We start from the raw sequence: 13,671 nt of genomic DNA on the forward strand, positions 1-13,671 counted from the left end.
GAAAAGTGTACTTGAGAATTGGTGTTTGCATCATGGTAACACCTTTAAACGTTTGGCACTTCCATTCAAGAATTTCTTGCAAAGCATTCACTCATAATGACTGGAGAAATTATTCCAATATTCGATAATTGGCATATATAGTGTCAAGGAGACTACTGCAAGAAGATCCACATCCAAGCTAGTAAGCTTCACCATTTCCCCAATATTAGTTCAGTTGTCAAGCTTTTTGATCACATCCCATATTATGATTGAGGACACAATACAACCGTGATAAGAATGGAATTCAAAAGGAATCACAGCATGAGTTCATGAAGAGGGATGTCTTGCCTGACTAATCTCATTAATTACTACAGAGATCATTGAACAAATAGATGTAAGAATCAATTTTGATGTCATTTACCAAGCTTTTGATGTGGTTCTCCATGAGAGATTATTTTACAAGTCATACAGTAATAACATTAATTTAATATTAAAATTTAGCAGTGGAGATAAAGATCTGGTGGAGTTGGAGTGAAGCATAAAAATTTTAAATTAAACAAATAAAGAATTTCTGGCATTTTCATGGGCCTAACATTTTGATAAAGTATTTATTCTGGTTTGTAATAACAGAATTTTAGTATTAAGTTTGGGGTTTAATGATTTTAAATGCTGACAGAACGAAAGAAAAGTCAAAACATCTTACTTGATTTTGGGTAATAATTTTCTGCACAAAGGGAAAGCCAATAAAATAAATATTCAAAATGTTAGGCCCATGAAAATAGCAGAAATTTTTATTTATTTATTTTAATATTCTCTCTTCACAGAGAATATTAAAGATTTATTACTGCAGGAACAGTTAGATGTATAAAATTAACTGCAGATGTTCCATAAACTTATAGTATACTTTTGTAGCTGATTTTGTTATCTGTATGATATTTATTTTATGAAATGCAAGACACTAATAAAACTACTGTATCCAAACTTGAATTAAATATACAGATTACTTATAATAACTAGGAAGGAATATATATTTTTTTTTTTTTCAAAAAAAAAATTTAACTATGTAACAAACAATCAAAAGTTTGCTTACCTCCCGACGATCATCAGTTCCATTATGGAAGGCTTCTTATGTAGCTGTGGCCAAATATCCATTGTAAAGAGTGTGCTTGCACTATTAAATATGGAAGTAAGATCACTCATTAAAGCAGACAACATTACTGCCATCATTAATCCACGCAGACCTGGAATAAAGAAGGGTAAATAGAGCCTGTCTTTCAGTTATGACAAAAATGTTACACATAAGGTAAGCAAGAATGATAATTAGAATTTGTGCCCATGTTCTCTAATGATGAAGCTATTTGTATTGTAATTATTATAAAAATAAATAATCTAAAATAATACAATAAAATCAATAATGAAAAAATAAACTTAGCTTTTGAATGCAGTGATTAATGTTATCAGCTTTGAACATATTTATTGTTTGTAATTTTTGTATTAATTCAGTATAGTTTTGATTTTTGATCTATATTATAGATTGTTTTGGATTTGGAGAAGTACAGCTATAAAAATTTTGATCATTTTCTCTTTGTATACAAGAAAGAATTCCATGTGCTGGCTTATGGATGATAATAAATCTTATGCTAAGGGCTGAATTTTTTTTTTTTTTTTTTGCGACAACCAACTTTGTTAAAACACTAATTAAAAATGAAATTAAAAGTTTAATATCAAAATAATGAATAATAACACAATTGCCTTCATTTTAAATTCCTAAATTCTTCCATTTTAACGGAACTATAATCAAACTCAGTGAAAGACCTAGGATATAATTAGAACAGTTATAATGTCACAATCATATCAATTAATCCAACAAGTTAGTGCATAGTATCATTTTAGTTCCGATACTGTGAATGCTTTTGCAATGAGTTTCCCTGATATTGCACTACCTCAAATAAGCAATGCTTGGTCAGTAGAGAAGACTAATGTTACTTATTCTCAGCAAATACCACCACCCAGACAGCACCATTTCAAAGCTTCTTGACCTCTCATCAGTGGGCGAGTAGGTACCCTGATGATACAATTAAGTGATAACTCAGTTATGAAGTATAACTCCACAATATGAGAGATGCCAGATGCTGTGCACCTAAAAAGGGTTTTAGGGCTGAAAGCTTCAGACTAAGAACTTCAGAAAACCTCAGACTTAAATAAGGCTTCTGGAGTTGATGGCATATACCCCACAATTTTGAGGGAGGTGGCAAGGGAGTGCACTGAACTATTCAGATTAATTATGAAGGTGTCACAGGACTCTCGAGAGATTTCCTTGGATTGCCGAACTGCTAATATATTGCATATAGATAAAGGCAGTTCTAAAAGTGAAGTTGGTAACTACTGAGTGGTCAGTTTCAGAAATGGTGCTAGCATATGTGGTGCCTGAGGCAAAGCCTTGTCACGGCACTTAATTCATATCATATCCTAACATACATATATATGCAGTAGTGCATTTCAACACCTAATTTAGGTGGCACCTGTGGCAAGTGCCTCACTTGCACCCTCTAGTAATGGGCATGGTCAGTTAGACTAACACGGAAGATGATTAACAGTACATTGCAGCCAGGGCCGGCCCGAACAAAAGCGGGGCCCGGTGCAAAGTTGACTTGCGCGGCCTTGATACAAATTCGTACAACAAAATAATTTATTGCATTTTGATATTTATTACATTGCACAAATTGGTTTAGTAAGGATTACATGAAAATTATAAATAATTAAATTATTTTAATAAACTTAACATTTCAATCACAAAAAAATCTTTAATAAATCAAATAAGAAAAATAATTGCTTCATATACTTATAAAATACAATTTGGTATGCGACTTAATCGAATAAGGTCACAATATGTGATTTTTGTTTCATTTTCTTACATGTTTTATAGCAAATTTGTTGATAATATCATTATAATTTTAGTTTTTTGGCTATTTCGGATTCGATAGATAAAATGGCTAAGGAGGTAAATCGTTCTTGACTAATGCTAGATCTCAAGTAATTTTTTTATTATTTTCAATCTTGAGAAGGATCTTTCTGCAGATGCGACTGTAATTGATAAGGTTAATATAATTTTCAGAACAGTAATAAAATTTGGATACAATTCAAATAAATTATTTTTCAGTAAATATTGTAATATTTGTAATACTCGGATCCTGGAAGGCAAAACTCGACGACAAATTTTGATTTCATTAAATAAATCAATGCAATCAATATCGTCTTGCAAGGTCGCATTTAAGTCATTGCAACATTTAAGAAGATCGTTTCAGTCAGTTTTTGAATATTATCCGAATTATATAAAAAACCATATGATGTCTCATGTTCGTGATAAATTTCGAATCTTTTCTTAAAAGAAATAATCGCACTATCGGTTATGACTAGAAAATATTGAATTCTGAAATATTCTTCGCCTGATGAAATAGGCTGATCGGTTCCTTCATAACAAAATTGCTTTGTTTTTCGTCCAGTTCTTTGATTCTTAAATTCAGATATCACTTGTAATTCTTCAGCTATTTCCTTTGCAGTTATTAAAGAAGATTTGAATCCCGATTCACGATACTGTTCAAAAAAAATTAAAAGGCCTTTTAAATGTGAATTTGCAGTACTGATATCTATATTTGAATTTTGAAATATCTTGCTCACAATATTTACTTCATTCAGTATGTCATACCAAATGACCAAACTTAATAAAAATTCAAATGAAGTAAGTTTATTTTCGATTGATTGGATTTCGGATTTCGTTTTCATGTCACTGGTATGTTCATAAAGGTATTTCAAAGCTAGAGAAAATTGTGGTACTTGGTATCTCACACATTTCACACTTTCGAGGCGACGTTCCCACCTCGTTGGCACCTCCGTAGCCAGGTGGGAAGGAGCAGCAGTGCATAGCACACGCTTCTTGATTAGACCGGCGTTCGAGCCCGTGACCACCAAATACAGAGGATGCGGAAAGGTCAGGGAATGACCACCGCATATCCCGGAGCAATATGGCCTTAGTTGCTAATGCTCCTAAAAACCAAATAACAAACAAACATCCCACCTCGTTGCTGACAGTGGTTTTGGAGAAAGATGTTTGACATGCTCTTTTAATATATCCCAGCGTATCACAGAACTTGCAAAAATATTATATATGCTTTGTAAAGTCCCAAAAAATGAATTTGCAAGAGAAAATAATTTTGAAATGTCTCCAAGAACTAAATTCAAATTATGACTTCCACAGGGCATATACCTTTGAAATTCCTTTGCAGGATAAGTGCTTTGGTCAAACCAGTATTATTAACTTAAAATTTTCTCAGAAGAAAATTTTAAGTCAACTTTTTGAATAATTTCGAATTCACTCGATCTCTTGAAGGTAGAAAGCGAAAAAGGGCCGGGAAAACCTAGTCGGTGATATATATAGCCTTTAGAGTACGATAACTATGCAGACGCTGGCAACATATAATCGTACGTCTGAGCGACTTGTAAGGAGAGATATTTTAAATATATTTGAAAGAAAATTTATTTTTCCGTGTTCTTTGGAAAATTCTTGGCGGACTTTCAGATAATGTTAATAACATGGTTATTGGCATTTTATTTCTTATGTATATTAAAAATATGGCCATTTTATGGCGATGTCGCTAGATTTTGCGACAGTATTAAAACAAAAAAAAAAAATGAAACCATTTTTATTTTGCAAAATCAGTCAGCGGCGCGGGGCCTTCAGAAACGCGGGGCCTTGTGCGCTCGCACCGTTCGCACCCCCCCTCGGGCCGGCTCTGATTGCAGCATCATTTAGATAGAAATTGGATTCTGAATGAAACATGGCATGGTTTTGTAAAGGAAAAATCATGTTCAATATCCTGGTTAGCTATTTTGCTTAAGTCATTCATGAGCTGGAAGCAAGAAATAATTTTAACATTGTATCATGCATGAGAGTTTATTGTACACCTGGAATATGTTGAAGTCATAGGGAATACTTAGACGGGTTACAGGATAGCTGTTGGGCATGACGCAGCTATCCTGCAATCTAAGGATTTGTTACTAAGTTTTTTTTTTTTTATTATGAAAACCCCAAACATGAAACGTATTAGAACCTATAGTACTTAGTACCGTGCATGAGTTTGAAGGCTGAAAAGACAAAAGAAGATACTTGCCAACATTAGACTTAAATTTCTGTAGATTGTAATTTTCAGGAAATATCTGAAGGGAGGTTGTTCCAGAAAACAGAAGTTGATGGAATAAATGAAGGAAAAAAGTTTATTCTGTGAATTTGAAATTGGACAGTAAAAGGATGATGACTAGTTGCAGCACATGTTCAGACTGGTTTTGATGAGAGAAGAGGATTTATGGAAACTAATTCAGAAGAATGGTGCCCGTGGAAGTATCTATAGAAAAGGCATGCAGTAGAAACAGAATGTCTACGAGACAGACATTGGAGATATTTTGCAAGATATGGGTGACTTTTTTTTTTTTTTCTTTTTTGGTAGTTGTTGGCGCATCAACTTCTGTGGCCATAATGCACCTCCCAAGGTTTTTGCAGTACTTTAATCCAAGCCCGAGGCGGGATTCGAACCCACGACCTTTAGGTTGCCAGGTAGGCACTTTACCCACCCGGTTAGCCCAGTCGGCATATGGGCAACTAATTAGCCTAGCAATCCTATTTGGAAGGAGTCTAGAAGGGTGAGAGAGGTTATGAGGTCACTGTCCAAGGTGTATGAACAATATTCTATGGTAGGGCAGAATTGAGATTTGTACAGAGTGAATAACTGTTTGGAAGAAAAGTAATGCTGAGAGTAAAAGAGAAAACCAGTTTGTTTTTTTTATATGCAGAGGAAGCAATATTTGTGATATGCTTATGCACAAGAGGGATTAGAAGTCACGGTAATCCCAAATAGAGATAATGATCTTGTCTAGAAATCTGAGTGTCATCAAATATAAGCACTGGAGCAGAAGAAACCTTTTCAGATGTAAGACAGGACTGAGTTTTAGAACAGTTGAAATTAACTAAGTTATCTTTGCCCAATTGGAGAATTACTTGTAGATTAGCATTTAAGGAACTGGTAGTGGATATTCAAGAAGTTGAAGCTGTTTGAGCAGCACAAGGTCTCAAAACTGGAAGGTGGTATGTAACATGCTATCATCAGCAAAGCTATGGATAGGATTTCCAGTCAATGGAAGGAGATCATTAATATATAAGATGAAAAAGTAATAAACCCTGGGGAACACCAGCATTGCTGGAGAAGACAGAGAGCCACCTACTATCACCTGCAGTGACTGGTCCAAGAGAAAACAGTTGGCAATCCATAAGACAGAAGCTTATTTAGAAGACCTTTATGCCAAACAGGATCAAAAGTGTTTTAAATCTCAAGAGCAACTGCTTGAGTTTGATCAAATTTTTCCAATGAATTTATCCATAGATGGATAACATAAGCCAGTATATCACCAGTAGATCAACAATAACAGAATCCATATTGGCAATCATTGATCAGATGAAAGGTTTCTAGATGGTTTAAGATTTGGCAGTTAATGCATTTCTCCGTTATTTTATAAAGTAGAAGGGCAATGAGATGATAACTGGATGAGAGAGAGATTCTTCACTCTTTTAAGGTACTGGTTGGATATGAACAAATTTCCAAGCAGAAACAAAAACACCAGGAGAATAAGATGCAAAAAGGCAACACAGAACAGGAATAAGCTCAACAGCCGAGGATTTGAGAACAAATGGAGAAATTGCATTAGGACCTAGATCTTTCTTTGCATGAAGATTGTTGAAAATTCTTTTGCCATCTTTTTGAAGGAAGACCACAGAAGGCACTGAATGGAGTGTAATGGGAATGGTAGGTGGCAGTTTTCCAAGATCATCAATACAGCAGTTTAAAAAAAAAAAGAAAAAAGTAGGATGCTAGTAGGTGATCTTTACCTTTAGCTGAGTTAGCAATAGAACCATCAGATTTTAACAGAGGTGGGAGAACAGATGAGCAAAAATTTGACCAACAGCCTTGGCAAGAGACCAGAATGCTTGACTACCATCTGGAAAAGAAGAAAGTTTTCTACTCTTAGCCTGTTTAAAATCTAGTTTGGACTGATCAATAACTGCATTATAATTGTTGTAAGCTTTGACATAAACAGAAAATTAACCTGGAGATGTGGATATAAGCCAATTGCAATATGCAACATTCCCTTTAATAGATGTACACATTTGGAAAACCAAGGTTATAAGAATATTTTGCTGACACAATCTGGACAACAATTGAGAGCAGAAAATTTAAAACAGCAATCCAACTAAGATAAGAAGAATAGATATATTGCAAGTCATCCTGCAAGATATCTTCCATATCTTCCAATGCAAGTCATCCATTTGCATTCTTGTAATGACAAACAACAACAGGTTGAGAATGGTCATGAGAGAAAGCCTCCATTGGAGAAAACACCATCACTAAGTTATGATCTGAGGTGCCCAGACCTTGCCTTGCCTGTTTATATTTGAAAGGGTTGTTTGTGAGATTAATAGTTATTCTTCAGATTGGGCCAATGAAAGAGCTATGGTTCCTCCAAAGATTACTAGTTTTGATTTTCCTAAATAACATCAATGAAGGGAAAAAGAAAGGGATTTGGAAGTTATTTCAGTCAGATTTTATTTGTTTTTTATTTTTTTGATCAAAACTGGTGCCAGTTACAATATGAGGACAAAATGTCAGTTTGTAATAATCAAAATGGACCTCTTTTGAAAGATGCTAATTTCTATCTTTACGGTGACAGTTTTAAACAGTAAAAAGTACATTACTTCAAAAATCATGGAAGTCAGGTAACAGCCATTTGGACTTCTTTGGTGGGAAATTTTCTCTTTCGAGATGAGATTGCTGTATTGTACTGTATTTAATTGTTCACTTGGTACAATTTGCAACAGGATAACAAATTAATGTTTGAGCATATTGATATATTCTGCATTAAACATCATTATATTAGCAGCCTACCATCGATTTTGCACCACTCTCCAAGTAGTGCAGAGTGGTGGCAAGGAAGGTCCATGGTGTGCTATCAATGATTTATTGTATATTCTCTTGTAGAGGTAGGGAGGTCATAGTCCCACTGTATAAGACTATTGTAAGACATGCTTAGAATACTGTGTTTAAGTACGGAAACCACACCTAAAATGAGAGAGAGAGAAAAAAAAAAAAACATCAGGCTTCTTGAAGGGGTCCATATGAACAAAGACAAGTGGGCTGCAGCATGTAGAAACTAAACACCTTATAGGTGATTTGATTGAGGTGTATAAGGCTCTGAGAGGTGAAAGTGAAATGAATGAGGGTGGAATTTTCAATGTTATTATTCCAGAACTAGCTGCCATAAATTGAAATTACAGGTGGGAATGAGGTTTACACTGAATTTTAGGAATTTCTTTTAGAGAGCAAGTTTTTCATTACTGGAATAAGTTACCCCCATGGGTGGTTCAGCCTAGGGAAATTTAAAGGTTAAATGGACAGACACCTATGTGAGGAGGGAGTAGAATGTTTAAGTCCTTTTCATTCACTAAATTTAAATCCCTAAAATAAAGAGTGCGATGATAAATTCTGTAGTCTAAAGCATCAGAAATATTGTGCAGTTAAAGAATAGCAAACATAAGGGATTTCCAAGAGAAGCTAACAGCATAATCGATTTATGGCAGAATAATTAAGCTAAAAAGAAGTAGGCATATTCCTTGTTTCAATAGAGTTCAATCGTTATGATGACAACTTTAGCAGCAGTATATAAGGGTTCTGCTAAGGAAAATCTTTCTGAAGTTTAGGTCATATGATAAAACTGAATATACTTTAATTTTCAAAATAAAGAGATGTCACTGAAATCTAAATTTTGGAACTGCAGGAAGACAGTAAAATACAAACTATGTGAATATACAATCAATATAATTGTCTTCTTTGGAAAAGAAAGAAAAAAAAATAAAAAATAAGGATTCCTGCATTTGTAATTTGGCAACATAATGGAGCCTAAATACTATTTAACAGGCAATTTCAGGTTTATTAATGTTATGGTAAATAATTATACAGTGGCCAGCAAACAAGATTAAGCCATCTTTTCAAGATCAAATATGTATAGAGGTAATAGGTAAAGTTCCACTCCAATTTCAGAAATTACATATGGTGTTTTGGCACCTCCGTAGCCAGGTGGGAAGGAGCAGCAGTGCGTAGCACACACTTCTTGATTAGACCGGGGGTCAAGCCCATCACCACCAAATACGGAGGATGCGGAAAGGTCAGGGAATGACCACCATATATCCCGGAGCAATATGGCCTTAGTTGCTAATGCTCCTAAAAACCAAAAAACAACAATATATGGTGTATGGAACTTTAATCATTAAGTCTATATACACTGTGCTGCCACTTTATTAGGTACACCTACCTATTAGCGTGTTGAGCCTCCTTTAGCCTTCAAAACAGCCTATATTCGTCTAGGCAAGGATTGAACAACATGTTTAAAATGTTGTGCAGAAATGGAGTACCATGCAGACATGAGTGTGTTACACAGTTCCTTGAAATTCGATGGAGGCATAGGTCTGCAGCGAACAGCCCTTTCCAGCTCATCCCAAAGATGCTCAATAGGATTGAGATCTGTGGACTGAGTGGCCCACTGCAGCAAAGAAAAGTCATTGTCATGTTCCTGGAACCATTCCATAGTGATTCAGGCTTTGTTCACCGGTGCATTAACCTGCTGGAAGTAACCATCTAACTGAGATAAACTGTCAACACGAATGGATGCACTTGGCTTGGTCAGCAACAATGTTTAGGTACGATGTGGCATTCAGACGTGAATCTATGGGTATCAATGGACCCAACGTGTGGCAAGAAAACATTCCCCCACACCATAACACTGGCCCCACCACCTTGCACAGTAGTAACCAGACACGATGGGTCCATGGATTTGTGTTGTTTTTGCCAAATTCTGAGTCATCCATCAAAATGATGCATCAGGAACTTCAACTCGTCAGACCAAGCAACTGTTTTCCAATCCTTGATAGTCCAGTGCTGGTGATGCTGTGCTCACAGGAGGCATGCTCTCTTGTTCTTCATTGCTAACAAAGGTACGTGATGTGGCCGTCGGCTGTTGTAGCTCATTCGCGACAAAGTGAGACTAGTGGTCCATTGCAATATTTTGTTCTGCGCACCAAGGTTGTATTCTGATGTGATCATTGTGGCTAGTCTATTTGCTTGCACAATTCTAGTCATCCTCCTCTGACCTCTCTCATCAACAAGCAATTTTATTCTACAGGAGTGCTGTTGAGAGGATGGTTTCTATTTGTTGCACCATTCTCGATACACCCTTGAAAATGTGATGCGTGAAAAGTTCAAAAGAACTGCCATTTCAGAGATGTTTTGTCCAGCACATCTTGCACCTACTACCATGCCATGTTCAAAGTCCGTTAGATCACTCCTTTTCCCCATTCCTGCTATGGTTTGTACGCTTAAATGATACTAAAAAGGTTGTTCTGCTGCATTTATATCCACAATTGTGGTCATGTGATGCAACATTGTGGGACAAACCATTTGTGTGCACAGCAGGGGTGTACCTAATAAAGTGGCAGCACAGTGTACGTTCCATCTTGAAAAGGCAACTTAACTTTGTTTGATGGCCACTGAGTCAGAGAGTTCTTAGAATTGTGTAAAGGATTTGGTAGTCCTAAACTCTGCCACATTTTAAAATATGGTCTAATCACAAATTACATAGGTGTCACTATAATTTAACCCATCAGCAACAGTGTACTATTTTATATTATTTCTTTTTACCTTTTCATTTATTTAATTTTTTATGATTTAATTTTATTTTATTTCTTTTATTTTTATTATTTATTTTTCAAATTAATTTAGCTATTTTCATGATCAGATTTTCTTTAGTTATTTATCCATTTCTACCACATTCTATGTAAAACTTATCAAAATATACAATCTTCATATAAATGTCCTTTGGGGTCATTTTTTACCTTTTCATTTAATTTTTTATGGTTTAGTTTAATTTTATTACATTTATTTTTATTTTTCAAATTAATTTAGCTGTTTTTATGATCAGATTTTCTTTAGTTATTTATTCATTTCCACCACATTCTACGTAAAACTTGTCAAAATATACAACCTTTATATAAATGCCCTTTGGGGTCATCTAGTTCCCAGATTATATAAATTGCTATTAGTTATTATTTTATATACTAATTTGAGTATATTATATATATTAATTTGAGTTTAAGGATTTTTACTATATTTACTTTGGCATGGTTGGTTATGAACCATTAGGTAAGTAAGTCCCTATATTTTCAACAATTCTTTATATATATTTAATTAGTTATGTATTTAATTTTTTTCTGTAGTTAATTTGATTTCATATGCATGTAATTAGACAAGTAGTCTGTGTGTTTTAATAGCTAATTCTTATTATTTTATTATTCAGTACTGACACAAATGTAAATTTAATAAAATGACATTCTCTCTAATATGCTGCTCTATGTAATTATAGAATGCACCTTCATTTGTATATTAATAAGTACATATTTTCTTAATTTTAGCTCCCATATAGCCCAAAGGAGGATTCTACACTTGTAAAATGTAGCTCATAAAGTTTTAGTAAGCAGGGAGTACTGGGTCAAGGACTTTGTATCTTCTATACTTCAGTAAAACTAAAATTTTGTTGCCAACATGAGTTAATTGTCTCCTCATTTAGAGCAATTTTTTTACATGAAATATATTTGTACAGATTTAAGATGGAAATTATCTTACAAATGGATAAAGGGCTTAACATAACTAGCATAAAACTTTCCATAATTTAGATCCCTATTATGACAACATTACTGTATTATAAAGAATAAACTTTTTGCCTTGAGCGACATAGTCAAGTGGTCAAGAGCATGGGTGCAGTAGAATGCAGTCTTTGAGTGGACTGGGGTTCAAGCCTGTGACTGCTAAATATGATTAACATTTCTATCGATGATTTATTGTAAACGCCACTGTGGTTGCGCCGGAGTATAAACAAGAACTTTTTATTTTGTTGGATTTTATGCACATCAGAAACTTAGGCCATATTGCATATATCATGTTTTTACAGGCGTGTGTTCATGGGCTGAATTGTGCATAGGCTAAAAAACCTGGAATAACTCAAGAAAAAACCTAACTACAGCCTCAAATGAAGAGGAATTTATAAATTCCTCCAGTCATATATAAGAAATGAGCCCAAACCTTTCCAAATAAGTGACAAACTACTATACTCTCATGGAAGAACTTAAGTTTTTATTGTTAAAATAATGCAATTTAATAAATTATAACTGTATAATATTACTAATTACCTTCTGGCAAGATGTCCAATACCAAACGTGGATAAGCAATATTAGAACATCCCACTTCATTGCCACAATATTTATAACATTCTTTGGGATCAACACATGCCACTTCATCTACAGAAAGAAGTAAAAATATTAAGAATTAATACACTCTGTATTAATGTCAACATTTAAAGGAACCAAATCAAAATACTTTGACAAAAAAAAAAAAATACATTGGCATTTCAAAGTTACTTGCAAACCCTCCATTAAAAAGATCATTTAATACATGCTGCTTTTTTTTTTTGCTATTGCAGTGTTTTAATGTATTCCTTTTAAGCAATGGATTTTGATAATTTTCATTATTTAAGTCATTTATGATAAATTGTAATAAATATGTAACAATAAAATGTTAAGTTTAATGCTGTTAAAAATTTACAAGACAGTTTGTAACATTAATCAGAGAAGATAATTATTACACCAGAAAAAACTAATGAATACATGGATCTAATAATTAACTCACACATTCTAAAAGGTCCTTATATAGTCTATATTGATTTTAATATTAAATATGTAAATGATAATTGTAAAACTCACAACTTTAATGACTTCATACTTTTAAAAAAACAAACATTCACACTGAAACAGACTAATAAATTATCTCAAATAACACTATGTAACAAAAAACGTTTGGTGATTTTAACTGTTTTTTTATATAAGAGTTGAGATCAAAATGTTCAGGGAATAACTTTTTATCAAGAAAATGCAGTCTCACAGCAAGTTGCAACTTAACAATTAGAGGCCACTGTTGAAAAAAAGCTGTGAATTGGGGTTGAATTCGAAAGTGTCTGCAATTCTGCCCAGACACGACAGGAGGGAGTATATGATGAGAGCTTTGTCAATCAATCCGGCTTTGGAAAGATTGTGCAAGGCTCAAGAGGTAGAATTTTTTTTCAGCCAGTTCTGTATTTCTTAAAAGGAGAGGATGCTTCTACAGGGATGAGATACACTTAAATAGAAAGGGTGCAAGAATATTTGCTGATGTTATCGAGGCAGTGTTAGGTGGGTCAGAAAACTACTAGCTTGGGGGATACAAGGACTAATAGATTAACAGTAACCACTGGCAGAGGAAAGTGATTCTTGCACTGTTTCTATTGGAATGAGCAGTAGCTTGGAAAACAAGATGCAGGGTATTTTGCAGACTGCTGGGAGTCATTGTGGTACAAGTAAACACATGGGTTGTGTTAGGGTAGCAAAGAATAGGAACAGGTGTACGTACACCAACGCTAGGAGTTTGGTAAATAAATTTGATGAATTTTAGGTATTGCTCAGAACATCAAAGGCAGATATTGTTGGGATATCAGAGACGTGGTGTAACACAG

The 13,671-nt window shown here is 34.3% G+C and overlaps 1 protein-coding gene across 1 annotated transcript in view; it reads right to left on the reverse strand.

The window, feature by feature from the left end:
- LOC150080200 (sodium/myo-inositol cotransporter-like) overlaps positions 1 to 13,671 on the reverse strand; it is a 185,763-nt gene that overhangs the window by 26,500 nt on the left and 145,592 nt on the right. The window contains exons 10-11 of the mRNA XM_090380642.1: positions 12,317 to 12,424; positions 1,070 to 1,220 (exon numbers count right to left, since the gene is read on the reverse strand). Of these exons, the coding sequence (XP_090236768.1) occupies positions 1,070 to 1,220; positions 12,317 to 12,424 (259 nt within the window). The remainder of the gene's footprint in view (positions 1 to 1,069; positions 1,221 to 12,316; positions 12,425 to 13,671) is intronic.

The sequence above is a fragment of the Mastigoproctus giganteus genome, chromosome 9, assembly GCF_048544385.1.
Source record: "Mastigoproctus giganteus isolate SK-2022 chromosome 9, ASM4854438v1, whole genome shotgun sequence".
NCBI classification, from domain to species: domain Eukaryota; kingdom Metazoa; phylum Arthropoda; class Arachnida; order Uropygi; family Thelyphonidae; genus Mastigoproctus; species Mastigoproctus giganteus.